General features: G+C 44.9%; 1 protein-coding gene across 2 annotated transcripts in view; it reads left to right on the top strand.

The window, feature by feature from the left end:
• Window positions 1-27,109, top strand: part of SEPTIN2 (septin 2) — a 33,144-nt gene extending 6,035 nt beyond the window's left edge. Inside the window, exons 2-13 of one of the 2 annotated variants that reach the window (XM_082657802.1) lie at window positions 1,288-1,321; window positions 3,391-3,511; window positions 10,966-11,052; window positions 11,800-11,923; window positions 12,844-12,978; window positions 13,150-13,267; window positions 15,309-15,410; window positions 15,814-15,959; window positions 17,330-17,413; window positions 18,274-18,331; window positions 22,543-22,645; window positions 25,103-27,109. In XM_082657802.1, the coding sequence (XP_082513928.1) occupies window positions 1,313-1,321; window positions 3,391-3,511; window positions 10,966-11,052; window positions 11,800-11,923; window positions 12,844-12,978; window positions 13,150-13,267; window positions 15,309-15,410; window positions 15,814-15,959; window positions 17,330-17,413; window positions 18,274-18,331; window positions 22,543-22,644 (1,086 nt within the window). In that variant the 5' untranslated portion in view covers window positions 1,288-1,312 and the 3' untranslated portion in view covers window position 22,645; window positions 25,103-27,109. The remainder of the gene's footprint in view (window positions 1-1,287; window positions 1,322-3,390; window positions 3,512-10,965; window positions 11,053-11,799; window positions 11,924-12,843; window positions 12,979-13,149; window positions 13,268-15,308; window positions 15,411-15,813; window positions 15,960-17,329; window positions 17,414-18,273; window positions 18,332-22,542; window positions 22,646-25,102) is intronic. The other variant, XM_082657803.1, reaches the window with a different exon arrangement.
• Window positions 27,110-27,655: the final 546 nt, after the last annotated feature.

The raw sequence follows: 27,655 nt of genomic DNA, 5'->3' as shown, positions 1-27,655 counted from the left end.
TCCTCCTCCTGCAGCTTGGCTGTTGAGCTCATCTTGGAGGCAGGGGGACGAGGGCACACTCACATGGGCCTGTCACCTTACCCCTCGAGTCCTCACACCCAGGGTCTCTGTTCCCAAGCTCTTCCAGGGTTCACTGTATTCTTCTCGTTCCTTTCTGGTTCTTCCTTCCGAGGAAGCTTTCATCTTCTGCTTCTCCTGCTGCCTAGCGTTTCTGCTGTCCTGGAAGCTTGCCTTGATCCTGCTGCCTAGGTTGAAGCATTTTGGACAACCTAGATGGAGCTTTACCTGTCTCCTTAGTCAGAATTGCTCCTTCCTTTGCACACTAGGCTGCACCCAGTACTCCTTCCCCACCTTTAGTGATGATCTGTCATAGTAAGAAGCAGTTTACAGACTGCTCTCCTTTTTCCCCTCTCGTTCCTGCCAGACGGATGAGAGGGAGAACCAAGACTGTATCCTTATCTTCTATGACATCGTACCACAGAGTTCGAGTTAAGTTAAGAATGCTACTGCTGTCTTGACCTTGGTTAACCATTTTTTCAGAGGTTTGGGAACATTTCCATTCAAAAAGGAAACTTGGGTGTGTGCAGCATTCAGGAATGTTTCAGTCTGGGGGAAACAGGGAGGCAAGAAAGTGAAAGAAGTTTTCTCATAAGTTTCTAAGCACCAGAAGGAATCAAATTTGACTGTATTCACATCTCTTGACTTTGTCACCAAAGGTTAGCCAGCAGACCCCACATCTCCCGAAGCTTCCGAACTATCGTCACAGTTCTCGAGCACTCAAGTGCCTTCAGTCCTTTTTCTTTTACTTGTAAGTGTAGTTGTGTTGCTGTGTGTGCCCCAGTGTCAAGGTCCAGTTCTCAGGAGCTCAGGAAGTCTCCAGCAGACAGCAGACAGATGGGCTCCGACAGGCACCCCTTCCTTGTACAAAGCTTTCAAAGAGAGAAAGGAAATTACGTAATTCCAGAGGTTATGGGAATTTGTCTTTTTCTCCAGTTGCTCCTTAGTGCCTAACGTGTAATCAGTACTAAAAAAGGTATTGTTGAAGACATGGAATGTATATATCTATACATGTGTATAGATGGTCGCTTTCATTAGCTTAATTTTTTATATCTAATTTATATAATGAGGTGATAATTTCATCATTTCTGGGGAAGTATTTCACATAATGAGAAGCTGAGTGAGACAAGCTATTGATGCCTCATGTGAGCCTTTTTACATATCAATTCATGTTAAATTGAATATGTATGTATATGTGTATGGATGTACATGTACTTTTCTTTTTTTTAGACAGATTGACAAAACTTCACTAAAGATGTCTAAGGTAAGAGATCACACTTTGTGTATCTACAATATAAGGAGAAACTGCTTTATGTTTTGAAACCTTTTGTAGTCAAGATTTTTATGATTCATTATTTTGTTTTGTTTTGTTTTTGGGTTTTTTTGCGGTATGCGGGCCTCTCACTGTTGTGGCCTCTGCCGCTGCGGAGCGCAGGCTCAGCAGCCATGGCTCAGGGGCCCAGCCGCTCCGTGGCATGTGGGATCTTCCCGGACCGGGGCACGAACCCGTGTCCCCTGCATCGGCAGGCAGACTCTCAACCACTGCGCCACCAGGGAAGCCCTGATTCATTATTTTTAATATAACTGTTATTTGATTCATTAAGACAGAGTTCTAATTTAACAGTCATCCTAAAAGCTGTGAGCTTTCTTTTTTCAGATTTTCAATTTGTTTCTAAAAACATTAATGACAATCCATTTAGCCTCCCTAGATCATTCCCAGCAGACCATTCAAATAATAATTTTAAAATTGTAATAATTCATCATGATGAAATTTATGGGGTTCTCAGACTTGATAAATTGGCTTACGTCAGCTCTTGAAAATTAGCCCAGAGCCTGGAAAGGAATTGGTTCTAAAAGACATGCTGAGAAACACAGAACTTGTAGTTAAAATTGCAAGATTATTATTTCTCTTTACTTTTTATTTTTAAGTCTTCTGGTGTTTCTTACAGTGATGCGCAGTCATAGTGATTTTCTTTTTTTTTTTTGCGGTACCGCGGGCCTTTCACTGTTGTGGCCTCTCCTGTTGTGGAGCACAGGCTCCGGACGCGCAGGCCCAGAGGCCACGGCTCACGGGCCCAGCCGCTCCGTGGCATGTGGAATCTTCCCGGACCAGGGCACGAACCCGTGTCCCCTGCATGGGCAGGCAGACTCTCAACCACTGCGCCACCAGGGAAGCCCCGATTTTCATTTTTTATACAAGTGTCAGTGTGGAACTTTGATAAGCAAAAAGGAAAATAAAAATTAGCCATAATTCCATTATTCAGAATAACCGCTTGTGACGTTTTGTGAATATTCTTTTTGCATGTGTGACTATATATTTATAAAAGGTAACCTTAAAGGAAGTACTATTCTAAATCTTGCCTTGTACATTTAATACATCAATTGCTGTATCTTTTTTTATTTCTTCCCATTTTTAGTATATCACAGCCTAGATTTCACTGTTTTACTATACTTGCTTTTTTGAATCTCCTCGTGTCAGGTATCCATCTATCAAGGAACATTGACGCTTCAGCGGCTTCCGCCGTGACCCCTTTCTCACTCTCAGTCTTCTTTCTCTTGGTCTGTGAAGCTAGATTCTCAGCATCCCACCCCTAAGTGGGCTGCCTCACCCTCGGTGGGGCTCGGTTCCATTGAGCTAGGAATGCAGCAAGAGACATGACTGTTTCCTGGCTACTTTTCACAAATGCACCGCTCCTGATACACGAAGTCTTTACTTTGGAAGCTGTTCTTTTTTTTTTGCGGTATGCGGGCCTCTCACTGCTGTGGCCTCTCCTGTTGCGGAGCACAGGCTCCGGACGCACAGGCCCAGCGGCCATGGCTCACACGCCTAGCCGCTCCGCGGCATGTGGGATCTTCCCGGACCGGGGCACGAACGCGTGTCCCCTGCATCGGCAGGCGGACTCTCAGCCACTACGTCACCAGGGAAGCCCTGGAAGCTGTTCTTTAGCGAAGTTTGTTGCATGAGACCACTGTAAGTGGGGTCTTACTTTGTACGTCTGACAGATTTTCCTTCAACTCTGTAGACAGTTTTTTAAGTTGAGATTTGAAATTGTACTAAGATGAACTAAGCATGTATCTTTTATGTATTGCTTAATTGCTTAACAGAAATGTTATTTTAGGTCAGCATGTAGGCATGAAGTGATACTGGATTGGTTTTTCTTTTAAATATCTTCAAATGAATACCGTCAGTTTTCTGATAGCAGTGACTTTTTGGGAGTATTGATTTATGTGTATACTTCTTTGATTTGTGAGAACTAAGGATATCTGTGTTTGTCACAGGTTTAATAATGTCTTAAAAGCAACTAATAAGGTGTTTATTTGTTCTTTTTTTAGCAACAACCAACTCAGTTTATAAATCCAGAAACTCCTGGCTATGTTGGATTTGCAAATCTTCCCAATCAAGTTCATCGAAAATCAGTGAAAAAAGGTTTTGAATTCACGCTAATGGTGGTTGGTAAGAAATTAACTTGTACTCTCAAGTTATTAAATATGTGGGTGTCTCCTTTTCCCAACCTGTGGAGTATAATAATGTAACCTAAAAGTCACAGGGAAGATTCCTTTGTTGACGGAGTCAAATAACTTGGGAATTTGAAAAAAAAACTTCTTTAGAAAATTTTGCTGAAGTGCAGAATTATAATTTTTATGTCATTTTTTGCTTGTATGTAGTGAAAGTGTTTGCTCATTGTGACAGCGGGCCTCTGAAGCCCTCCCGCCGCCCCCCAAATCCTTGCGGCCTGGTGTCCATGACGCTTTCTAGCCCCTTCCCCACCGAGCAGGGCTCACTCGTGTAGCCAGTAGGACGTTGTGGAGATGAAGGTGTGGCCTGTGCCTTGCCTTCTCTTGAATCATCACTGTCGGGACACTTCATAGTGAAGTCCTGCAGGGCACGGCGCTGAGGCCTGCCAGTGACCATGTAAGTGACCGTTCAGAAATGTCCTCCAGCCCCAGTTAAGCCTGCTGGTGACCGCCATCCTGGCCAACATCCCTGTCACCACAGAGGGACCCTCAAGCCATAACCGCCCACCTTAGACACTCCCGAACTCCTGACCCAGAGTCCATGAGGTGGTAAATGTTTGTTGTTGGTTTAGGCCTCTGAATTTTACAGTAATTTGTTACACTTGAAAGATAACAAACACTTATAATTAACCAGAAGCATGTTTATTTAATACTCATAAAAAGAACTGTTCAACTTTTTCTGGTGGGTATATTTTAAACAAGGAACAACCCTTACTACACACACGTGTTTTAAAATAAGTACTTACAGTCGTTTGAAATTGAGTGGTTACCTGAAATGTCTATTATATCAGATATATTTTATCATGGATTATAGCATATATATTCTGTTTCAGTGTGTCCATAACAAACTTAACTTGATGAACTATTAATTCTGCTTACCATACCACATTTTATTTCGTTTCTGATAATCGCAAGATTCTCCCCAAATGCTGAGGTAGCCGCTGGGAAAGCTTGATGGGTGCTCATGCATGAGTGGGACAAACGATTGTTTCCTGGGATAAACAGTTCACAAATCTGAGATGAAAAAAACTGTGGGACCCTAGGCCCAGAGAAGTGAATGGTGACATGTTTTAGGAGCACAATTACATGATGATGTTAATAATGCAAATTCCAGTTCCTGGTAGAAAAGACAAATGCAGTGCAGTCTGTCACACAGTTACTTAATGTAGAGCTTTAAAGCCAGACAGTTACTTCTGGCCCTGATAGAATAACTCAGGGGTTGGCAAGCTCTTTCTGTAAAGGGCCAGATAGTAAATATTTAAGGCTTTGTGAGCCTTACAGCTTTTGGTGCAGCTGTTAACTCCACTGTCGTCGTGGGAAACAGCCATAGACGACACATGAACAGACAGGCACAGCTGTCCCAGTGAAGCTCTGTTTTGTTCATGTGGTAGAGGGCTAGATTCGCAGGAGAGCTGCAGCTTGCCACACCCTGAAAAATTTTCTGATGGGCCTAGCAGCAAATTGTACACTGCAGAAGAACGGGGGCAATAGAAAGCATCCAAACTAAAGCACCAAGCAGAATACATATAAAGAAAAGCACGCAACCGGATGGTGAAAACCACTGGTAAATGGGAACATCTTACAAGCACACCAGGGCATGTAACCAGATGGCGAAAACCACTGATAAATGGGAAAGTCCTACAAGCACACCAGGGCATGTAGCCAGATGGTGAAAACCACTGATAAATGGGAAAATCCTACAAGCACACCAGGGCATGTAACCAGATGGTGAAAACCACTGATGAATGGGAAAATCCTACAAGCAGCCAAAGAAAAAGAAAAACATTACATAGTGTCGGAGGTAAGAAGGACCACTGACTGCTCATCAGGAATAATGTAAGCCATGTGGAATAACAGTTTAAAGTACTGAAAGTATAAAACTATCAGCCTAGAATTCTGTGTTTGTCAAAAATAACCTTTAAAAATGAAGGTTAAAAAGAAGGTAAAGACATTTTCAGATAAATAAGTGGGAAGAATTTATCAGTCTCAGACGTATACCGTAAGGAAGATTAAATGAGGTTTTCAAGTTGACACAGAAAGGAGAGCACTGGAAATGGCAAATGTATTGGTAAAAATAAGACTTCTTGCTTTTCAGTTTCTTTCAAAGATAATTGATAGTGTGTAACGTGTAGGAATAAAATGAATAAGGGTAGCGCAGAGGACAGGGTGAGTAGAAGCGTGCGGCTGTGAACTTCTTACGTTACGTGTGAGGCGGTAGGACATTACTGAAAGGAAGATGCTGGGCTAATGGTGCACGTTGTGAACTTAAGAGCATCCACTAGAGAAATAAAGACTTGGCTAAAAGCCAATAGCTTTGATAAAATAGAGTATAAAAAAGTATGCAGGGGCTTCCCTGGTGGCACAGCGGTTGAGAGTCCGCCTGCCGATGCAGGGGACACGGGTTCGTGCCCTGGTCCCGGAAGATCCCACATGCCGCGGAGCAGCTGGGCCCGTGAGCCATGGCCGCCGAGCCTGCGCGTCCGGAGCCTGTGCTTCGCAACGGGAGAGGCCACAGCAGTGAGAGGCCCGCGTACCGCAAAATAAAAAAAAAAAAAAAGTATTCAGTCCAAAAGAAAGCAGGAAAAGAAAAAAGGAAGATGGCAGCAAGATGGCAGCCTTGAGCATAACCTTGTCGATAATTATGTGTAAATGGACAAGGTAAAGTATAAGGGAAAGGTAGGGGTTATCAGACTAAATGACCTCCTGTTGTCTACAGGAAAAACCCTTTTCATTAAAAATAAAAGAATGGGACATTGTGATGCAAGCCCCAGTCATAAAGCTGAAGTGGCTGAATTACTATCAGACAAAGCAGACTTTAGGTCTACTACCTGAATATTCCCAGAGAGGAAGAACTTTATATCATAACGAGAAAGGGATCTGTTCAAAACAACATTATCTAAAATATGCATGACGCAGAGTCTGATGGGAGAAAGATAAATCTGTGAGGACAGGAGTTTTTAACACTCCTCACAGTAGTGTATGAAGCAGATAGAAAGTCAGTAACGTTGTAGAACGTTTAAGTTATGCTGTCAAACAGTACAGCCCAGCTGACATGCAGAGCACTGTGCTGAACAGCTGCAGGACACCTGTTCTTGTAAGGCACGTGGAACATTCACCAGACATGCTCTGCATTATGAGAGTATTAGGCCAAGCACTGCCCTACTGCAAATGATGAGAAAAGTAGACTTAATTCCTCATGAGCCTAGACACGGACACCTTACTAAAATTGCAGCAAGTCCTTAATACAGTCAGTTCTACTGTAACACAATATTTGTGTGTTCCTAAAAAATCATCATGCAGGGAAAATAGGGACACGACACTCAAAACCTTCCTCAGTGACGTTGTTAGGAACATAGTAAAAATGATCTCAGTTTCACATGTTAAATGGTTAAGAAATCAAAATTACTACACCAAATAAGCCACTGAACTGAAGTTTGTGAAAGGGGGCATCAGGATGGTTGCAGCCTGTGTGTTATTGTGAGGTTGTGGAAGGAGGGCTATCTGAGGATGGGTGGACAGTTGGGACACTGGAGGTAAGTGGCTGTGGCTTGTAATACGTCAGCTGGTAGCTGTGGTGTATGCCTTGGGAGGAGTGTTCCTTTGTGGCTTGATTCTGCTGGGCAGACCTAGTTTCTCACCAGTGAAATCACACATAAGTAAATGCAGCGTTTGTATTATGCTGAAATTGTTACATAATATATCAGTTGTGTTGGAACAAATTGTCACTTTCAAAGCAAGTGTCATGGCAGGACTGACTGTGCATCCTAAATGAATGGAGTTGGTCACAGGAATGTGTGGTTTAACACTGGAAATCAATCACTTTGGTCCTAAAGGGGAAATACCTATAGTTAGCATTACTTTCACTCATGAAAAACTGAGAGAAAGAAGTAAAATCTCCTTAATGGCAAATAACATGATTTGTGTATGTTAAAATCGTAAGAAAATACAAAGCTGCTAGATCTAATAGGTAAAGTTTAGCAAGATTGCAGGTTCCGGTCAGTATACAAAAATCAACTTTATTTCTATAATTACCAGCGAGTAATTTAAAAATGAACTTAGAAATACAATATCAAAAATAATTACAATGATAAAATCTTTTTTAAAAGTAGTACCATTTATAGTAATATAAAAGGTACATACTGCTTAGGGATAATAAAACAAAATGTGGGGACTTCCCTGGCAGTCCAGTGGTTAAGAATCTGCTTTGCAATGCAGGGGACGCGGGTTCAATCCCTGGTCGGGGAACTAAGATCCCACATGCTGCGGGGCAGCTAAGCCCGCGCACTGCAACTACTGAGCACTCGGACCGCAACAAAAAGATTCCACATACCCCAACTAAGACCCGGAGCAGCCAAAAATAAAAATAAATATAAATATATTTTTTAAAGTATTAAACTTAAAAAAAATTTTTTAACAAAATGTGTGCAAGACCAACACTGAAAACTTCAAAACACAGCTGAAAAAACCAAAGGAAAGCTGACTGGGTTGCGAGACCTCACCTGCTCGTGGAGTGGGGCTCTTCAGATGTCCTGCCTCCCCAGATTGACCCATAGAGTCAATTAAATCCCTGTCAAAATCACAGCAGGAATTAGTGATCTGATTCTAAAGTGCAAATGTAAATGCAGAGGGCCTAGAATATGACAGAACAATCTGATTTCCAACAAAATCCACAGCAGTGCGTAAGGTAGGCATAGAGATCAACGGCATAAAATAACAGCCCAGACCGCATGTATATGGTCAGCTGATTTTTGACTAAAGTGCCAAGGTAATTCAGCATGGGAAAAGGTTAGTCTTTTTACAAATAGTGCTGTAGTAATTGCTTGATTGTTGGGGAAAAAAGTGAACTCTAGCCCCTCCTTTACACTGAACATCAACAATAAACTCAGGATGGATTGTTGACCTAGTTGGAAAGCTATAAAAAGTCTAGGAGAAAATTGCTTTAAAAATGTTTATGACCTTGGAGCACGCAGATTGCTTAGGACATGAAGAGCACTAGTCACAAAATAAAATAATACGTTGTGCTTCACTCAAGATTTGCCTTCTTCAGAAGGCACCAGTAAGAAGATAGGCCATAAACTGAGAAAGTGTTCATATCGTAGTATATGCAACACAGGACTTACATCTAGAATATAAAAGTTTTCACAGGCTTAGTAAGAAGACAAATGACCCAATTACAAAAAGGGTCAAAAGATTTGAAGAGACATTTCATGGGAGGTAAACAGATGGGTGGTAAACACACGATGACGTCCTCTTCAGTCATCAGGGAAACACACATGAAAACCACAATGGGGTAGCCCCGCATACCCGCCAGACTGGCTGAAGTGCTATAGGCAGGCAGTGCAAGTGTTAGCAGTGGAGCAGCTGGTGAGAAGGCAAAGTGTGCCCTTTCTTCACAGTTACATGCGCACCCTGTGACTCAGCGGTCCCCTCCTAGGCGCACCCGAGAGAAGTGATAGCACGTCGCAGACTGTGTGTGAATTCTCAAAGCCAGTTTTCTGGACACAGCTCGGGTGTCTGTCCAGCAGCAGGTTGTGTTGTATCCACACGACAGAACATTGCTTGGCAGTGCAGAGAAGCAGGCTACCAGTAGGGGCGGCAGCACCGACCAGCCTCAGAGGCTAAGCGATTGTATGCTGCGCCAAAGCTGCCGGACGCAGCGGAGAGGGGCTGCTGCTGTTTCGTGTTAAATTTTTGGGTGGTGATGGATTTGCACTGGTCCACACCTTCATTCGCGTCGTTTCCCCCATCTGAAGGCTCCTATTTGGGACACTCCCAGCTGGGATAGAGATACTAGTGAAAGTATTAGGACAGAGCAAAGCTAGGTGTGCTCAGAGATTCAGCCCAAGGGTGGCATCATGTTCTGAGTTAATAAGCAGATTATTTGTAGATGTTACCCCAAAGCTATTCCAAGTGAAATAAATCACTTATACCTTTAAAATTAAGATTCATAATTTAGAATCAGCCATCTCCACTCAGACACCTTTGCTCAGCTGTCTTCTGGCCTTGGTCCCTTTTCAGCTGTATTAGTCACAGCTCTCACCATTCAGTCGGTGACAGAGTGGCTTTGCCTGGCATCTTCCCCTGCTGGACTGCCAGACTCCATGGGAGCAGGGACTCACCCATCCTGTTGTCTGCTGTGTCCCCGCACCTACACCTGTGCCTGGCACTCGGGGAGAGGACTTGGCACGTCCTGGCAAAGTCCCCTGCAAGTGTAGTGAACGTGTAAAAGGGCGTTGCTGGACACTTTATTAAAAGGACAACTTGCTGGGATAGTGTGTATTAGGTCATATCCTTGCTCTCTTATATTTGGACATGTTCAAAATGTAATTCTGTTTTTGTCCTTTTAATGTTCCTTTTCATCTATGAAAATGGCAGTCTAGTTAAAGTGCAGTCCTAATCGTGTATGTCTACAAATTTCAGATTCAGTCTTCTGTTCTTGATTTTCCCAGAGGTAATTTTTAAATCAGATGTATGCTCCTTCCACAGGCTGAGCAGGCACTTAGCAGAGGAGGGGGTCGCACCGAGGTGCCCAGGGGACAGTCGGACCAATACATGCAAACTTAAGCCTTAGATGATGACCTCCAGTAAAGTGTTGGAATCTGTTCATGCTTCCTTGGAATAGGAATTTTAATTTTTGGTATTTTGCATCTTCTTTGAAGTCAAACTTCAAATATTCAGAATACGTGATACACAGTGGTTTAAGTGGAATTTTTAACTCGTTAAATGCTTGAGTGGCTATGCGCTGCCCGAATTGGTCGCGTTACACTCAGCAAAGTGAGCAGGAAGTTGCCTGATGTACGGTGGTTGCCAGCGGTGGGATGTGGGGCTGTGAGTGAAGCAGGAAGAGGGCAAGGGGCCTGCTCTTGCCTTGGTGTCACAGGGGAGATGGCAGACTGGTTGTGCGCAAGGGTTAGCTGTCCATCCGTCCTCCGTGCCCTGCCACAGCTTGGGAAGCTGGGCGTTGTTGACGTGTGTGTGTGTTCAGTTCTCTGAAACGTGATGAGTTTAAGGGTTAGCGGAGCCCATACCTGAAAATCTACTGTGCATTCCTTTTCTCAAAAAAAAACCCCACCTCAAGTCCATTCCACATATTTGGGAAGAGGTCACATTGTGTTTATGACCTTAACGGATCCTGGAGCCTCACAGACCTGGATTCCAATTGAGGCCTTGCTCTGGACAGCACTCTGAGCACACAGGCTGCTGACCTTGGAGCCCCTATTCCCCCCTCAGTGGGACCGGGAGGGTTGTGCCGTTTTCACAGTCGTCACATGGGATGCAGAGACGGATGCTTGTGAGGCGCTCAGTCCAGGGCCGGGCCTCACGTAAACGCTCAACAGATTTGACTGTGTCACACATGTAACGTCATGACATCAATTTCCTTTTTGTTTCAAGGTGAATCGGGTCTCGGAAAATCAACTCTCATAAACAGCCTCTTCCTGACTGACCTCTACCCAGAAAGAGTCATACCTGGAGCCGCAGGTACGGAAGTTTCCACGCTGCACTACGTGAAAGCTGCTGCGGAGTGCATAATTAGTATTTTGTGCCTTAGCTTTGTGTTTTGTTTGTTTTTGTTTGGCTCTAGACACAAGGAGAGCGTCAGTCAGGTAGGGAAAGGTGTGCTGCACCTGACGTCCTTGGATCTCGATTATACACACTCAGACCATGTACCGTGGTCCGTCTTCTCCAAGCTTGTTTTCTTTGTCTACAAAGTGTAATAGTTCCTGCCTATGTTGTATGTTTGATGGGAGGATCAGTGTTCTCATGAAAAAACCGGCATACACAGAAGATTTCTGTGGGCATAGGTGTCATCGGACCTCTTCCCCTAGGTGTTAGCGTCCAGCACTGGACACTGGGCTTCTTGAGGCTGTTGAGTGAATGAACCGTGCATACATCAGTCTGGGACTTGGGCCACCACAACACGACTGCAGCCCTTGGACGGTTTTTAAATGAATTCATTAATTGTTCTTTTTGTCCCGGGAATCAGAAATTATAATTTTCAACTCCCAAGCAGCCCTTTAATCTTAGCTGCGATGTGTCCTTCGCTGACCCTGGGTCGTTTTTACACAGTCCTCATGTTACCTTCTGAGAACTGTCCTTAAAGAGAAATAGTGAACTTCTGAGTCATTTGTTTAATAAAAAGAAAGTAACAGGTAATTTCTCACTTTTGCAAACTGGCTCTATTTTAAGGTACGTTCCTTTATTAAGTTTGCTTCTTCTTTTTCTTAGAGAAAATTGAAAGAACTGTCCAAATTGAGGCATCAACTGTTGAGATTGAAGAGCGAGGGGTCAAGCTGCGGCTGACTGTGGTGGACACACCAGGCTACGGGGACGCCATCAACTGCAGGGATTGGTACGTGCCCCAGAGCCCCGCCAGTGACGAGGCTGTGTGCCTGCCTACGTTTGTTTCTGTGTATTTCAGTCTGTAATGTTGATGACTGATTGCTGGGTTTGGAGTAGCTGTGTATAATAAAACAATGAGACAATTTAAATCATTTTAATTACGGCATTTTAAATGAGGAATTTCACAGGGAATGAGTATTTTTTTCTGTAAGAGCGTTCTAGTGAGATCTGATATCACAAAGCCAACCATACAGCAAATGCTAGAATAAATAAAGCACCTTGATTTGGACCATGGCCAGTGGACAAGATATGGTAGTACAGCCTTTCTCTTTTCCATATTCAAGAAGATGAAACCTCTTAAGAGACTTGCTCCAGAGCTAGTGTCTGTAACTGGCTGCTTGTTGCACCATTTGCACAAGTAAAGAAATCCAGAAGTAGAATGTAAGCGCAGTCTGTCCCCTGTACCTTGCAGAGAATCCGCCTTCGTTGTACACACTCCCCTGGTTCTAATCCCCATAAGCATAAAGCACCAACTTTCCAGCACTGATGAGAAGAGGGAAGGAAGGAGAGGGCTGTCTTGCGTCTTTCTCCTTCACCAGGGGTTTCTCCCTTCCTTCCGCAGGCAGCCCTTAGCTCCCGTGTTCCGCTCCCACTCTGCCCCGACTGTCTTCAGTCAGTCAGCTCAGCCTCTTTGTAACCTATCCATCCAGGCTTTTGACCTTCAGCACTTATGGAAATGATTCTTAGCACAGTTTCCGAAAGCCTCCATCTTGCCAAACCTAGGAGTCGGTTTTCTGTCCCCATCTTACAGTTGAATTATTAAATCACACCTGCTGGAGAGGCAGGGAATAGAACAGCTCGTTTTGCCTTTGAAGTTTGGGACAGCTGCCTCTTGCATCCCGTGATTACCTGTGTTTGTGTTTCTCTCAGCTTTAAGACAATCATCTCCTACATCGATGAGCAGTTTGAACGGTACCTGCATGATGAGAGTGGTCTGAACAGACGGCACATCATTGATAACAGGGTGCACTGTTGCTTTTACTTTATTTCCCCCTTCGGACACGGGTAAGTAAGCGTTTACCATGGAAACCTGGTGTGTAGATTACGATTTCGTGTTTACTATGTGGGTTTCCAGCTTTCCTCCAAACTGCATATTTTATTATAAGAATTGGGGTAATTTTGAGAGAAAAAAGTTCAGTGTGATCTCCTTATTCTTCCCTTAAACATGACTTTTAGACTTAAGCCATTGGATGTTGCGTTTATGAAGGCGATACACAACAAGGTGAACATTGTGCCTGTCATCGCGAAAGCCGACACGCTCACGCTGAAGGAGCGGGAGCGCCTGAAGAAGAGGGTGCGTGCTGGGCTCCCCGGGCCGGGGCGGGGGGTTCGGACAGTCCCTGCCTGTCTGGTACAGAGCAGGCCTTGCTGATGTCCGTGCTGTCAGCGTCGGTGCGCCTCTGTCGTCTCACAACTGTGTAAGTCAGACGAATTCTTAGAAAGGGACTGAGGTGCGTTTATGTTTTTGAAGGAGGGCTGCGTTTCCCTCAAAACAGGTTTGTAGCCGTTTGCAGCCCCCAAAGCAGAGTGTGAGCTTTTGCTCCTCTGCGGCCCTGGAGCAGCTCTGGATGTGCTCCCGGCGTGTGTGGGGTCCCTCCTGAGAGATGGGAAACGGCACCTCGTTGCAGTTTGCGTCCGCCTGGTTGCTGGTGCGAGTTTCTGTCACGGTGCTTGAAGCCCGTTGCCGTGTTCTCTGGGGTTTTAGAGCTTGCCGCTCTTCACTGCGTTTTTATTGACTCACAGGTACTCGCGTATTTTTAGGCCTTGACTGTCGCGGTGCACATTACTTCACCTGGTTGGACTTCCGTGTTACCTCATGTCTCTCTTGATGTCTTCTGCTGTAAGCGGAGCTTTAAACTAATACGGACTTGTGTTTGTCAGCCCTTTCCTTTATTGTCTCACGTGTCTGCCAGGGTTTTAGGAAGTATTCAGGCCCTTGGAAGAGTCCCTGAAAGCTTAGGCATTTCTATGCTTGGCAGCAAGTGTCTTGGCAATTTACACTTAAGGGAACTTCACCTTTCATAGGATGTTACATTAAATTCCGGACAGGCAGGAGGGGCAGCTGTCGGGGTTAGGAGGCTTTATACCCATCTCTGATCCTGTGTCCAAAATTCTTCGGGCTCGATTTCAAAGGCTGAAAGGAATTGAAATCGTGGGCCTTGGCAGTCCCTCTCCTTATCCGGTTTCTTCCTTGTACCTGTGGGTGTGCTCCTCCTTCACAGTCTAAGAACATCTGCCCACCTCCCTGTCTCTCAGAATGGCCCCGTAGCTCTGCAGTCGCCCACAGTGAGGAGGTGTGATTATTTTTGATCCATCACTTTCTTGCTGCGGAGTGGGGAGCAGGCAGGGGGTCACGCTCACCGCTCAGCTTCTCCATCTCGTTGGGGAACAAGCAGTTAGGAACAGACTAGGGCCAGCTTGTGAGGGGGAGAGGGTGCGGGGAGGAGGGCCTTCTCTTAAACCCCAACTTAGTGCGGACAGGGGGTTCGTCCAAGATCTTTGACCACGCAGGGCCCTTCAGGTCACATTAAGGAGGAGAAAACTGGGGAGCAGGTTTGAAGTAGGGGTGCTTCCTGCTTACTTGCTTGTGCTCTCCCTTCCCTGGGTGGTCCAGACTCTGGCGTGAGAGTAGAAGCAGAGCCCCAACCTCACGTCTGACGGAGCACCGACACTGGGGGCTTGGGGCTGCTGCTTAGTGGACTGGCTGGTGGTGAGTGCCTGCTTACTTCAACTCCAGCCCAGTTGCCCTTTCCCTCTAGGCTACTCTACTACTTGGTTGATAGTTCAGACTGTGAGGTTACACTGCTGACCACTTTTTTCCTGTTGGATAAAATCCAGACCCCTAGATCCCTCACCTGGTGGCATTCAGGGAACTGTCCACCTCAGTTGTTTCTTTGTCCTGTCCAGCTGGATGTCTTAACCTTCCAGCCATTCTGGATTTCTTGTAATTCCCAAGACACAACCCTTGCGTCCTCCCCTCCATGCCTTTGAGGAGATGTTCCCTCTGGGCGCATCTCCCTTCTCTACCTGCAGGACTCCTTCCGGAGGCTGGTTGTGGTGTGGTCTGCTTTACCTGCTGTACTGGGACTGTCGTTAGTCTGCTGCTTTGGGCAGTGAAGGTGGTGATACGTTGTTGTTGTTACTCTGGACAGAGGGTCCCTCGGTGCAAGCATGAATACCTTTTTAGCAGTTTGTAAAATCATTTGAAAATGATTTTAATCAATATGATTATTGACATTTGGATAATTCTGACATACTTCTAATATGATGCGTTAGACTTGACTGAAATAGTATGCAGTTTGCTACAGTTGCTCCTGGTTTGGTGTTTCTTTCAGATTCTGGATGAGATTGAAGAACATAACATCAAAATCTATCACTTACCTGATGCAGAGTCAGATGAAGATGAAGATTTTAAAGAGCAGACTAGACTTCTCAAGGTAGGAGCTTTGTCTCCAAGTACACAGTGTAACTAACTCACTCCTTTTTCCTGTAGTCAGTGCATTTAAAATGGAAAGAGCTGGCAAAGCACAGTCTTAGAAGGCTTGGCCTCTGAGGTTGCCAGGTAGATTTGGTCGCAGTGGTAGTTCTGCTCTAAAGATATTCTGGCATAGCTGTTACCTGAGGCTTAGAAACCTCACTGCAGGTTTAGTTTGATTTCCTACAGTTTGTCCCATGTGGAAAAGAACTGCCACTTGCAAGTAAAATATGTGTACCGTTGGTTTTCCGAGTGAGCCTCCTAGTTGGCAGCGGCGTGCTCATTCTGTGCTGACGTTCCTGTGTCCGCAGTGAAAGTTGGGGTTCCCTGTGTGGAGCCAGTCTACCCCGTGTGTCTCTTTCTAGGCCAGTATCCCATTCTCTGTGGTTGGATCCAATCAGCTGATTGAAGCCAAAGGCAAGAAAGTCAGAGGCCGCCTCTACCCGTGGGGCGTCGTGGAGGTGGAGAACCCAGAGCACAACGACTTCCTGAAACTGAGGACGATGCTCATGTAAGACGCGCGTGCATTCCCACCGGCTTGGAGAGCAGAGCTTTCGAGTGGGGGGTGTGCATGGGGCCTGCGAGCCACACCGGCTCCGTTGTGCTCCTGCAGCAGGGCTATCCCGGCTTGATGCAGAAGGCCCTCCGCTCTCTGGGACTGTAGCAGACTAGCCTCTTCCACCTGGGGCCTGTAGCTTAATACACTCTCCTTCCTAATCTCAAAGACCTTTTTGATGCTAAAAGTAGACTAGAGCTCGCCTGTGGTGTGGCTGCACCATGCACAGGACACCTCGGCTCTGGTGAGGAAATGGACAGCGTCGCTGCCTGGGACCCTGGGAGCCTTCTCCAGCCACTGCTGAAGTGCAGCGTGCCCATCAGCCTCGGGCTCTCACACGAGGTGGCCCCGGTTAGCCTTGAGGTTCTCCAGTCGGTTTTTAGCAGCTAGAACAGACCTGACCACAAAAACAGACTTTTTTCCTCTAAAAATAAATTGTACATTTAGTAACAAACATGCATTGCTGTTGCCTTTGAATAAAGAGGCTAACAGAAAGAGTGTTGCTAAAATCTAACCCCTCTTTCATCAGAATTCTGAGATCAAAGAACGGCTGGTCCAGATAAATTTTGAAGAACTGAAAATTGCTCTACAGGCCACGTAGGTCTCACTTGGTTTAGGAATTTTTGGTGAATTAAAATCACTAAAAATACCATTAAAGTTGGCATTCAAGTTATGTCAGATGTAATTCAGTCACCATGTCAGGTGTGAAAGTGCACCCAGGCCCTCCAGGGACAGGCCCTTGGCTGTCATGATCCTGTCTCAGAGCTGAGTGCTTAAGTATCTGAAAAAGCTGGGCCGAAGCTAGGAGTGTTTTCCAAGATGATTAGAAGATGCAAAGTGCTGTTTCTGTCTTATCCAGAAGATAAGTACTTTGATTTATGGTTTTCTCCACAGGTGACACTAATAGGCTCTTTGTGACATACACGTTAAGCTTAAGGAGTCACAAATGTTTGAATTGCTTGTTTTTCGTAAGTTCTTTCAGAAAAGTGTGCTCTGTTTCAGACACTGTTTACCTAAACAATCTCCTGAAGCCTCTGTGCCTCTCCTTCTGTCCACTGTGGTGATCTCACGCAAGGGGTGGTGCTTGTGGCGGAGACCCTGTGGCCCAGCTGGGTGTGTCTGTGCGTTGTTTATCGTGGTAGCAAAGAGATGCGCCTCTGTAGATGTTTCCACAGCCTCGTTCCCTTATCCCGAAATTCCAGCAACTTTGTGTACTGTTTACCAAGTAATCTGGGGTCTTAGTTCCTGGTGTGTGTTCTGTGTCCTTCATTGGGTGTTTTTTCCACGCGAATGGCATAGCCCTGGTGCATCCTTTTCTCTTTCAGCACTCACATGCAGGATCTCCAAGAGGTGACCCAGGACCTTCACTATGAAAACTTCCGATCCGAGAGGCTCAAAAGAGGCGGCAGGTTGTTGCCCCAAGTCATGCTGTCCCCTCGGTCCATATTTGGTCACCTTGAGTCATGCTGTCCCCCTCTCTGTGTGTCCAGCTCAGCCTTGACCACTAAGCATCACCATTTGGTTTCCTACTCAGAAGCGATTGGGAGATACTTGTTGCTAATTTAATCAAATCGTGGGGTTGGGGTTTGTTTTTGTTTGGGGTGGGGTTTTTTTGTTGTGCCTGTTAAAAGGTATCTTTAACCGTTGCATATCAAGAACAGCTCTAGATGGAAGGGCCGAAGACTTGTGTTGGATCCTGTTTCAACACAAGGTCCTTCGTACATACGTATGAGGTACACTTTAGAGTCTGCTTTATGGTGTTACTGATTTGGGGACCAGATGTGAAGAAGGGATTTAGAGGCAGCGAGAACATCCCAGTCTGAGGAATACAGCCAGGTTGTGGTACCAAGGGAGTGGGCCCATGTGGAGCCGCGTCTTCGAGGGCTCAGAGGGCCTCCTGCGCCGGCTTCTCCACTTGGACACTCACATCCTGTTCCTTTTTTAAGTACGACTGTTGTAGTGTTTGTTCATAACTTATCTTAGAAGAGTATTCTTCAGATAATACCTACTGTTTTTGGGGTAAAGTCGAAAGTGCCACCCCCCAGGTTAGAGTAAGAAAGAGATCTTGAATTTTCCATTTCGTATTCCATTTTTCATCGTTTTCTTTTCTTATTCATGTCGTTAATCAGAAAAATGATAAATTTATGCAATTTTCAATAGATATGTTTCTCAGAAATATAAAGTGAAATATTACTTTGAGCATCTGTTGTCAGAAATGACCAACTATATTTGTCGTAATATTATAATTGTAATTTCTTTCACCTCTTAGAAAAGTGGAAAATGAGGACGTGAATAAAGACCAGATCTTGCTGGAAAAGGAAGCTGAGGTAAGTAGAAAAGTACTTTTCCTGTTTTTGAGTCTACTGTTTAGTGTATACCTAAAAATATTATTTGTAGTTCATATAGTTTTTTTTCCTTGTTTTTTTTGAAAAGGAACATACTATATATAACTAATCTGTTATATATATATATCTGCACATGATAATATGTGTATATATACATAAGTGTATATATTGGTTTACATATATTATCTCATTTAATACCCAACAGCAATTTAGTGGGAAAAGTTGGAAATAGTGAGAATTCAGTAACGTGACTGGTTTTTGTAAGATGTTTAAAAATCAGCAGTTTTCCCATATATAGACAATGAAAATATCATGAAAGAAGCTCATTCAGCATCATTAATGAAAACGAAAGAAATACGTAGTAGGGCTTACATAGGGGAAGAAACTAGAAAAGGCTCTACTGAAAACTGCTTTCAAAATTTGAATAGACACAACGCTTTGTAGGTAGGATGCTCAGGGTGAGGATCACAGCTCTCTCTAACTCAATTCCCACAGAGTTGTGTGTTTGCTGAGTTCTTCGTTTTAGCGAGAACTTGAAGCAATTCCATTTGTCTTGAAGGCTAAGCATTGGGAAACACAGGAAGCTCTATAAAAAGCAGACTAACGAAAAGAGGCTTGCTTTACTGGTTACGGAAACATCAAACGGTGGCCGTCCAGAGTTTGGTACAGGCGGGTTAGGCTGATTAAATGCAGGTCGGGGCTTCCCTGGTGGCGCAGTGGTTGAGAATCTGCCTGCCAGTGCAGGGGACATGGGTTTGAGCCCTGGTCTGGGAAGATCCCACATGCCGCGGAGCAACTAAGCCCATGCACCACAACTGCTGAGCCTGTGCTCCAGAGCTCGCGAGCCACAACTACTGAGCCCGCGTGCCACAACTACTGAAGCCCATGCGCCTAGAGCCCGTGCTCTGCAACAAGAGAAGCCACCACAGTGAGAAGCCCGAGCACCACAACGAAGACCCCCCTGTGCAGCCAAATATAAAGAAAATAAATATATTTTTTAAAATTAATAATAAGTAAATGCAGGTCTGGGAATAGATCAGAAGTGTGGAAATGTGCTCTGAGGTAAAGGTGGTGCTGAGACCTGTTAAAGTGGTGGAATTGAGGCATGTTGAGTAAATAATAAGAAAACAGGCCAGCCTTTTGGAAACAAAAATAAAACACTTCTTTGGCCAAATTAATTCACTGTGGATCAAATATTTAAATGTTAAAAACATAATCACAAAAGTTACCTGAAGAAAATTGAGGTAAATCTTCTACAACACTTGCCTAGAGGCCTTTCTAAACGGAGAGAAACCATAGTGATAAAAAGTGATGGGGTGAGACCTTCAAGATGGCAGAGGAGTAAGACGTGGAGATCACCTTCCTCCCCACAAATACATCAGAAATACATCTACATGTGGAAGAACAACTCCTACAGAACACCTACTGAACGCTGTCAGAAGACCTCAGACTTCCCAAAAGCCGTGAGGCTGACAGGATCTTGGTGCTCTGACCGGGTGTCAGGCCTGTGCCTCTGAGGTGGGAGAGTCGAGTTCAGGACGTTGGTCCACCAGAAACCTCCCGGCTCCACGTGATATCAGACAGCGAAAGCTCTCCCAGAGATCTCCATCTCAACACTAAGACCCAGCTCCACTCAACGACCAGCAAGCTGCAGTGCTGGGATGCCCCATGCAAAACAACTAGCAAGACAGGAACACAACCCCACCCATTAGGCAGAGAAGCTGCCTAAAATCACAATAAGTCCACAGACACCCCAAAACACACCACTGGACGCGGTCCTGCCCACCAGAAAGCAAAGATCCAGCCTCATCCACCAGAACACAGGCACTAGTCCCCTCCACCAGGAAGCCTACACAACCCACTGAACCAGCCTTACCCGCTGGGGGCAGACACCAAAAACAACGGGAACTGCGAACCTGCAGCCTGCGAAACGGAGACCCCAAACACAGTAAGATAAGCAAAATGAGAAGACAGAGAAACACAGCATATGAAGGAGCAAGGTAAAAACCCACCAGACCTAACAAATGAAAAGGAAATAGGCAGTCTATCTGAAAAAGAATTCAGAATAATGATGGTAAAGATGATCCAAAATCTTGGAAGTAGAATGGAGAAAATACAAGAAACGTTTAATGAGGGCCTAGAAGAACTAAACAGCAAACAAACAATGATGAACAACACAAGAAATGAAATTAAAAATTCTCTACAAGGAATCAGTAGCAGAATAACTGAGGCAGAAGAATGGATAAATGACTTGGAAGAGAAAATAGTGAAAATAACTACTGCAGAGTAAAGAAAAAAAAATGAGAAGAATTGAGGACAGTCTCAGAGACCTCTGGGACATTAAACGCACCAACATTCGAATTATACAGGTCCCAGAAGAAGAGGAGAAAAAGAAAGGGACTGAGAAAATATTTGAAGAGATATTGAAAAACTTCCCAAATATGGGAAAGGAAATAGTCAAGTCCAGGAAGCACAGAGAGTCCCATACAAGATAAATCCAAGGAGAAACATGCTAAGACACATATTAGTCAAACTATCAAAAATTAAATACAAAGAAAAAATATTAAAAGCAGCAAGGGAAAAACAACAAATAACATACAAGGGAATCCCCATAAGGTTAACAGCGGATCATTCAGCAGAAACTCTGCAAGCCAGAAGGGAGTGACAAGACGTGTTGAAAGTGATGAAAGGGAAAAACCTACAACCAAGATTACCCAGCAAGGATCTCATTCAGATTTGACAGAGAAATTAAACCCTTTACTGACAAGCAAAAGCTAAGAGAGTTCACCACCAAACCAGCTTTACAACAAATGCTAAAAACAAACAAACAAACAAACAAAAACAAATGCTAAAGGAACTTCTCTAGGCAGGAAACACAAGAGAAGGAAAAGACGTACAATAACAAACCCAAAACAATTAAGAAAATGGTAATAGGAACAGACATATCGGTAATTACCTTAAATGTCAATGGATGAAATGCTCCCACCAGAAGACATAGACTGGCTGAATGGATACAAAAACAAGACCCATATATTTGCTGTCTACAAGAGACCCACTTCAGACCTAGAGACACATACAGACTGAAAGTGAGGGGATGGAAAAAGATATTCCACGCAAATGGAAATCAAAAGAAATCTGGAGTAGCAATTCTCATCTATTTACAATAGCCAGGACATGGAAGCAACCTAAGTGTCCATCGACAGATGAATGGATAAAGAAGATGTGGCACATACATACAATGGAATATTACTCAGCCATAAAAAAAAACGAAATGGAGTTATCTGTAGTGAGGTGGATGGACCTAGAGTCTGTCATACAGAGTGAAGTCAGAAAGAGAAAAACAAATACCATATGCCAACACATATATATGGAATCTATAAAAAAAAAATGGTTATGAAGAACCTAGGGGCAGGACAGGAATAAAGACACAGACCTACTAGAGAATGGACTTGAGAACATGGGGAGGGGGAAAGGTAAGCTGGGACAAAGTGTAGGAGTGGCATGTACATATATGCCTTAACAAATGTAAAACCGATAGCTAGTGGGAAGCAGACGCATAGCGCAGAGAGAGCAGCTTGGTGCTTTGTTGTAACACCTAGAGGGGTGGGATAGGGAGGGTGGGAGGGAGATGCAAGAGGGAGGGGATATGGGGATATATGTATATGCATAGCTGATTCACTTTGTTGTAAAGCAGAAACTAACATACCATTGTAAAGCAATTACACTCCAATAAAGATGTTTAAAAAAGAAATAGCAAGAAAAAATAAAATAGAATAAATGAAACAAATGTAAAAAGAAAAGTGATGGGGATGCAGGAGGGTGAAGAGTCACCATTTGAATCACCCAAAGTAGCTGGGCCCGTCACTCCCCTTGAGTGCACGTTCCCCACTGGGTAGTGGCAACTCCTTCCTATCTTTTTAGGTCAAAAACTGTCTCATGTTGTCTTTCTTATTTCTTCTGTTTCTTGATAATTTTTATTTTTTATTTGAATTGCCTATTCATATCGTTTGCTCAGTTTTCTGTTGAGCCATTGGTCCTTTTACTGGTTTGTAAGAGTTTTTTGTATGTTAACTCATGGTCATGTTTTGGGAGAGCACAGACGTTTAAGTACTAGCAATCACAGGACCCCCGTAAAGCCTGCTTGGGGACAGCAGAGCCCGAGAACCAACGGTGTGTTCATCTCGTGTCCGCAGCTCCGCCGTATGCAGGAGATGATTGCCCGGATGCAGGCGCAGATGCAGATGCAGATGCAGGGTGGGGATGGCGACAGCGCGGTCCACGGGCACCACGTGTGAGGTAACGACCAGGCCTGTAGAGCAGGCGCGTGTCCACCCGAAAGGATAGAGGTTGCCCCTCAAAACGGAAGCTGCTCCACGCTTCCTGTTTCGTAAAGGGTTTTCGTGTTTTCTGAGCTTATAAGTGTGAGTAACAATTGTAATGGAAAAACTATTTCCCCTTCCTACGTAGGGAAAAACACTGTTCTTCCCTGCTGTGTGCTCCTTTCCTGTATGTCTCCTTCCACGCAGAGTGCCCTCACTCCTGGTGACCAAATGTGTGGAGGTTTCCCTGCGCCGAGCAGTGCTCCACAACACCAGCTGGGGGTCCTGCAGTCTCAGTTCTGACACCATCTACCTGGAGATGCTGTCAGACCCCACAGGTCGAGGGCTCAGTCCCACAAGTCTGCCCCCCACTTTAGATGCCAGTCCAAAATCCAGGTTGTCACCACTGCTTCTGACTGACCGCCTAGAGATCAGAGGTGCCCACCCCACCGTGGGTTCAGTAATTTGCTAGAGCGGCTCACAGAACTCAGAGAAACGTTTTGCTTACTAGGTCACATTTATTAAAGGATATAATAAAGAACAGAGGTGAATAGCCAGATGCAGAAACCCACAGGGCGAGTGAGGTCCAAGAGAGTCCCTAGTGCAGGAGCCTCTGTCCCTGAGGAGTTTGGGTGTATCACCTGCCCGGTTTGGATGGATTCACCAACCCAGAAGCTCTCCAGACCCCTGCCTTGGGGATTTTAAAGGAGGCTTCCTCGAATAGGTATGATCAGTCATTAACTCCATTTCCTGCTTCTCTCTCCTTTCTGGAGGGTGGGGGACAGGGCTGGAAATGACAAGCTTCTCATCATGGCTTGGTCTTTCTGGTGACCAACCCACAGAGTTCCCTTATTAGCACAAAATCAGGGAAGGTACATGGGTTTCAGGAGCCCTGTGTCAGGAACAGAGGTCAAGGACCAAGTATCAGGACAAGAGGTGCACCTGGTGCTCTGACCACTTAGCAAATGAAAGGGTTTTAGGGGCTGTGTGCCAGGGCTGGGGGCAGAGACCAGGATCTGTTTTTATTGTCTCACAGCAGTAGAAGAAATAAAGTAGCTTTTATTGGTCGTACAGTTTGAAATTTATTAAAGCTGAAAACATCTCTTCAAAGTGTTACCGGAACAGCTTAGGCCAACTAAAAGTAGAGGTGGGGTCAAGGGAGGGAGAAGTATGCCAGGCAGGCCAGGGTGACCTTGCTGCTCCTCACCACAGCTCTGCTCCAGCCGCTGGGGATCAGTGGCGCGTGTGGCTGTGTGGCCGGGTGTATGTTGGCCTCCCTGCTTGAAGGGAGACTAGGAAAAGGCAAATGTCCGCTCCCCTGTACCCTGTGGACAGGGGGACACTCAGAGCTGTCCAGTGGCTGCTTCCATACCTCCAAGAGGAAGGAGGGAGAGGTGAAGTCACATGAGGACCAGAGAATGAAGAGTTACATGGGTGGGGGCGGAGGCAAGCCTGCTCCGTGGAAGAGTGGAGTGGGGCCAGTCGGAGTTCAAGCTGGCACAGAGCTGGGATATGGACCTGATTGTAGGGCATGTGAGCGTCGATGCAGTCCCTCAGGAGGCGATGGGGTGGCCCGAGTGACTGCAGGCTGAGCTGACACATTGCAGGACCAATGAGATGGGAGGTAAGGGGCCCGGAGGTCAGGCACCTGTCAGAAGTCTTCCACAACACGGACAGGTGATGAAGGACGTGGGGCGGGGCGGGCAGGCTGGGGGCATTGGTCACCAAAACAAAGCCCCTGCCCCTTTGCGGCTTATTGGGAAAGGTTTTAGTTGTGAAATACATGCACAGAAAGACACAGATACACATGTACAGTGTAACCAGTTGCTTTTAAAGGGAGCATCCAGAGAAGCCCACCTGGGTCAGAGTTGGTTGCTTTTCTTTCGTCATCACGTTGAAACCTTAGGAAGGTCCTGAGGGCACGTGCTGAGTTCGCACTTGCCCAGTGAGGACATGGACGCTATGCAAGGGTTTAAAATTACCTGCCTGTGGTCACGTCACATGTCAACTGATGGACCTCCTGGCCGCACAGGGCAGTCCTGCCTGGGCAGGTTTGCTGCCTGATGGGAAATGATGGCAGAGAAACGGACTCCTGAGGGGTGGGGCTCATTTGAGGCAGGAGGGAGCAATAGATGTTAGCTCACTCTCTGATCTTGCTGCTGCTTTTCTTAAAACTTTATGGAATTACGAGAATTCTACTTTTGGTACATAAAATTAATCTGCATTTCTGTATACTTTTCAGTTTTGCAGTACTCCTGATTTCCAAGAGCTTCATAAGTGACGTTTTGATTTTAGTCAACTCTGTGGTCCTCAGAACCCACCTTCTGCTCAGTTTGTGCCGTTTGTTGTTACACAGGAAAATAATGCTACCAGTGGTCCAAGCAGCAGGCATTGCATCACTCCCATTTAAATGTGTTGTGTTTTGTTTTTCCAGAAAACACTTTGCAAGATAACATTCTGACAAGTAACACAGCTGCGTGTTTTCAAGACTGTTGGAGGGGTGCCTGTCCACATTTTACAGTACCTGTGCCTGAGAATTTAATTTTTTAAAAACTTTTGATGTGTTATTTTGTATGAAGTACTTTAACATTTATATTTCATTATGTTATACTTTACATTTTGTGAGGTTAACTTTCCATTTCCATTTTTTGTCCACCTTAACTGACCACTAATGTTAGAATTGATTCCCAGGGACCAGTCAGCATGTATAGTTAATAGTTGAATTTGATTTGGCTGGCCTAACCGACTAATCATGATTTATTTCTAGAACATTCAGATTTCCCAGAATGTTCCTGAGTAGCAGAGACATGGACCTAGTGACACAGAAAGATGAGAGCTGCCCTGGTACAAGGCCATTTCTCACCAAGTCATGGCACCTGGTTAGCTGTCTTGCTTTGTTTGAGCACAACACCTAAAACCAGTTCTGCTGCTATAACTCAATACTGTTGGTCCATCTGCACATTTATCTGTTTACCAAACGAAACAGAATTACCCAGTGAGATACATGTTTATACTTAAATAGCTTTTTTAAAAACAGGCTTTTAGGGGTGAATTTTTTAACAAGTCTTTGGATTCTTGGGTCTATGCAGAGAACTCGCCACAAGCCACTTTCTGTAGAGTTTGCCGTGAAAAATCAAAGTATACGTGAGCTGCAGTTTTCATGTTGCAACTAAGATTCTTACCTACACAATGAGAGTCAAACTATTTTTATTCAACTAAATTAAAAAGTAACTTTTTAAGGAAAATTAACAGTTGATCTGTGCAGAAACCAGCCTTTTTGTATTTTTATACTGCACTTTAATGTGTTTTCTCTAACTGCAGGTATAGGAGACGTGCCTCAGCAGTGAAAATAAGGGTCCTCGGGTAGGTGGCCCCGAGGCCTCAGCCCCGTGGGGCCCAAAATGCCTGCCAGGTTTTCCTGATTTGGCGTCCCTTTAACTGATGCTTTCCTGACTGGTTTTCAGGCAAATAGCAGTAATGTTTTTGTGTGTGCAGGCTGTCTAGTCCTTTTTCAGCCACTGTCATTTCCTTCCATGTATCGTGCGAGAATGAAGGCTATTTCAGGTCTGCACCGTGGGCTGGCTGACGGGTGCCGCCAGTTGAAGCCGCATCTGGTTGGTTTCCTGTGCCCTGTGGCCTTGGCCCTTTCCTGTCCTTGTAGCTGGTCTCCCTGTCGTGCACTCAAAGGGGCGCTGATGCACTTGGGGGTTGGCTTTTTTCCAGCATTGCTGCTGACGTGGGGAAATTGGTCTCCAAAAAGTGACAGATGAAAGAAGATCTGGAGGGAGCAGGTGCTGGTTCAGTTTTCTCATTTTGCTAGAACAAGAGGGGTTAAAATGGAGAAAATGCTTATTACTCCAAGGACGAGGAGGGGGTTTTGTATTCAACAGACAGAAAAGAAAATGAGATGGTTGAAATATATTAGTTACCAAGGTGTACTACAGAAAATCACTGGGTGTTCTCCTGACTTTGCCCTTTCACTGTTGGGTAATTGCAAATGGTCAAGAGCTATAGGTTTAGGCACATTGTGCAAAGTTTTTACCAAGAAAAAGTGTTCCATGACCTTAGGGCCCCTCCATGCAAGGCTAGTTATTTGGGTTATTATGTCATTTATTAACTATGCTAGTAAAAGCTGTCTTTAAAAAGGGGTGGGGTGTGGCAGCACTTGAAAAGTAGTAGGTGTAAGCTCTATATAGTAAAACTACTACTTAGTGCTAGCTGCCACCTAATGGTTATGGGGGTGTGGGTGGACCTACACTGTAAGACTTTTAAATTCCCGTTTGTTTTGCTGCCCGAATCTAAATACTTTTCCTAATAGATAATTGCCCTTTTACTAAGATATAAGCTTTACCTATAAAAATGTATTTTGAAAACTTATTTTACACAGCAATTTTGTATCCATTGAAACTAACCTTTTACCAATAAAGCACTATTGTTTAGATATTAAGTGAGTAGTTCTCGTTATTGGCTCTTAACGAGGTAAAGGTGTGAGGTTTTCTGGGAAAGATTCAGAGAAAGCCCTGCGTTTTCTGTGTATAAAAATCCGGAGGGGGCTTCCCTGGTGGCACAGTAGTTAAGAATCCGCCTGCCAGTGCGGGGGACACAGGTTCGAACCCTGGTCCAGGAAGATCCCACATGCCACAGAGCAACTAATCCCGTGCGCCACAACTCCTGAGCCTGTACTCTAGAGCCCACAAGCCACAACTACTGAAGCCCACGTGTCCTAGAGCCCGTGCTCCGCAACGAGAAGCCACCGCAATGAGAAGCCCGCGGCACCGCAACGAAGAGTAGCCCCCACTCGCCGCAACTAGAGAAAGCCCGCGCACAGCAAACGAAGACCCAATGCAGCCAAAAATAAGTAAATAAACTTTTTTAAAAATCAGGAGGAATTATTTGCACCAACATCTGTACCCAACAACTCTGTATCGGTGATCCCAGCCCAAAAGAGCAAGCCATAAAGATTGGAAAGGAAATAGTTACAGGGGAA

This window comes from Grampus griseus, assembly GCF_964374135.1.
Source record: "Grampus griseus genome assembly, chromosome: 7".
NCBI lineage: Eukaryota > Metazoa > Chordata > Mammalia > Artiodactyla > Delphinidae > Grampus > Grampus griseus.
This window is presented reverse-complemented; position numbering and strand designations above follow the sequence as displayed.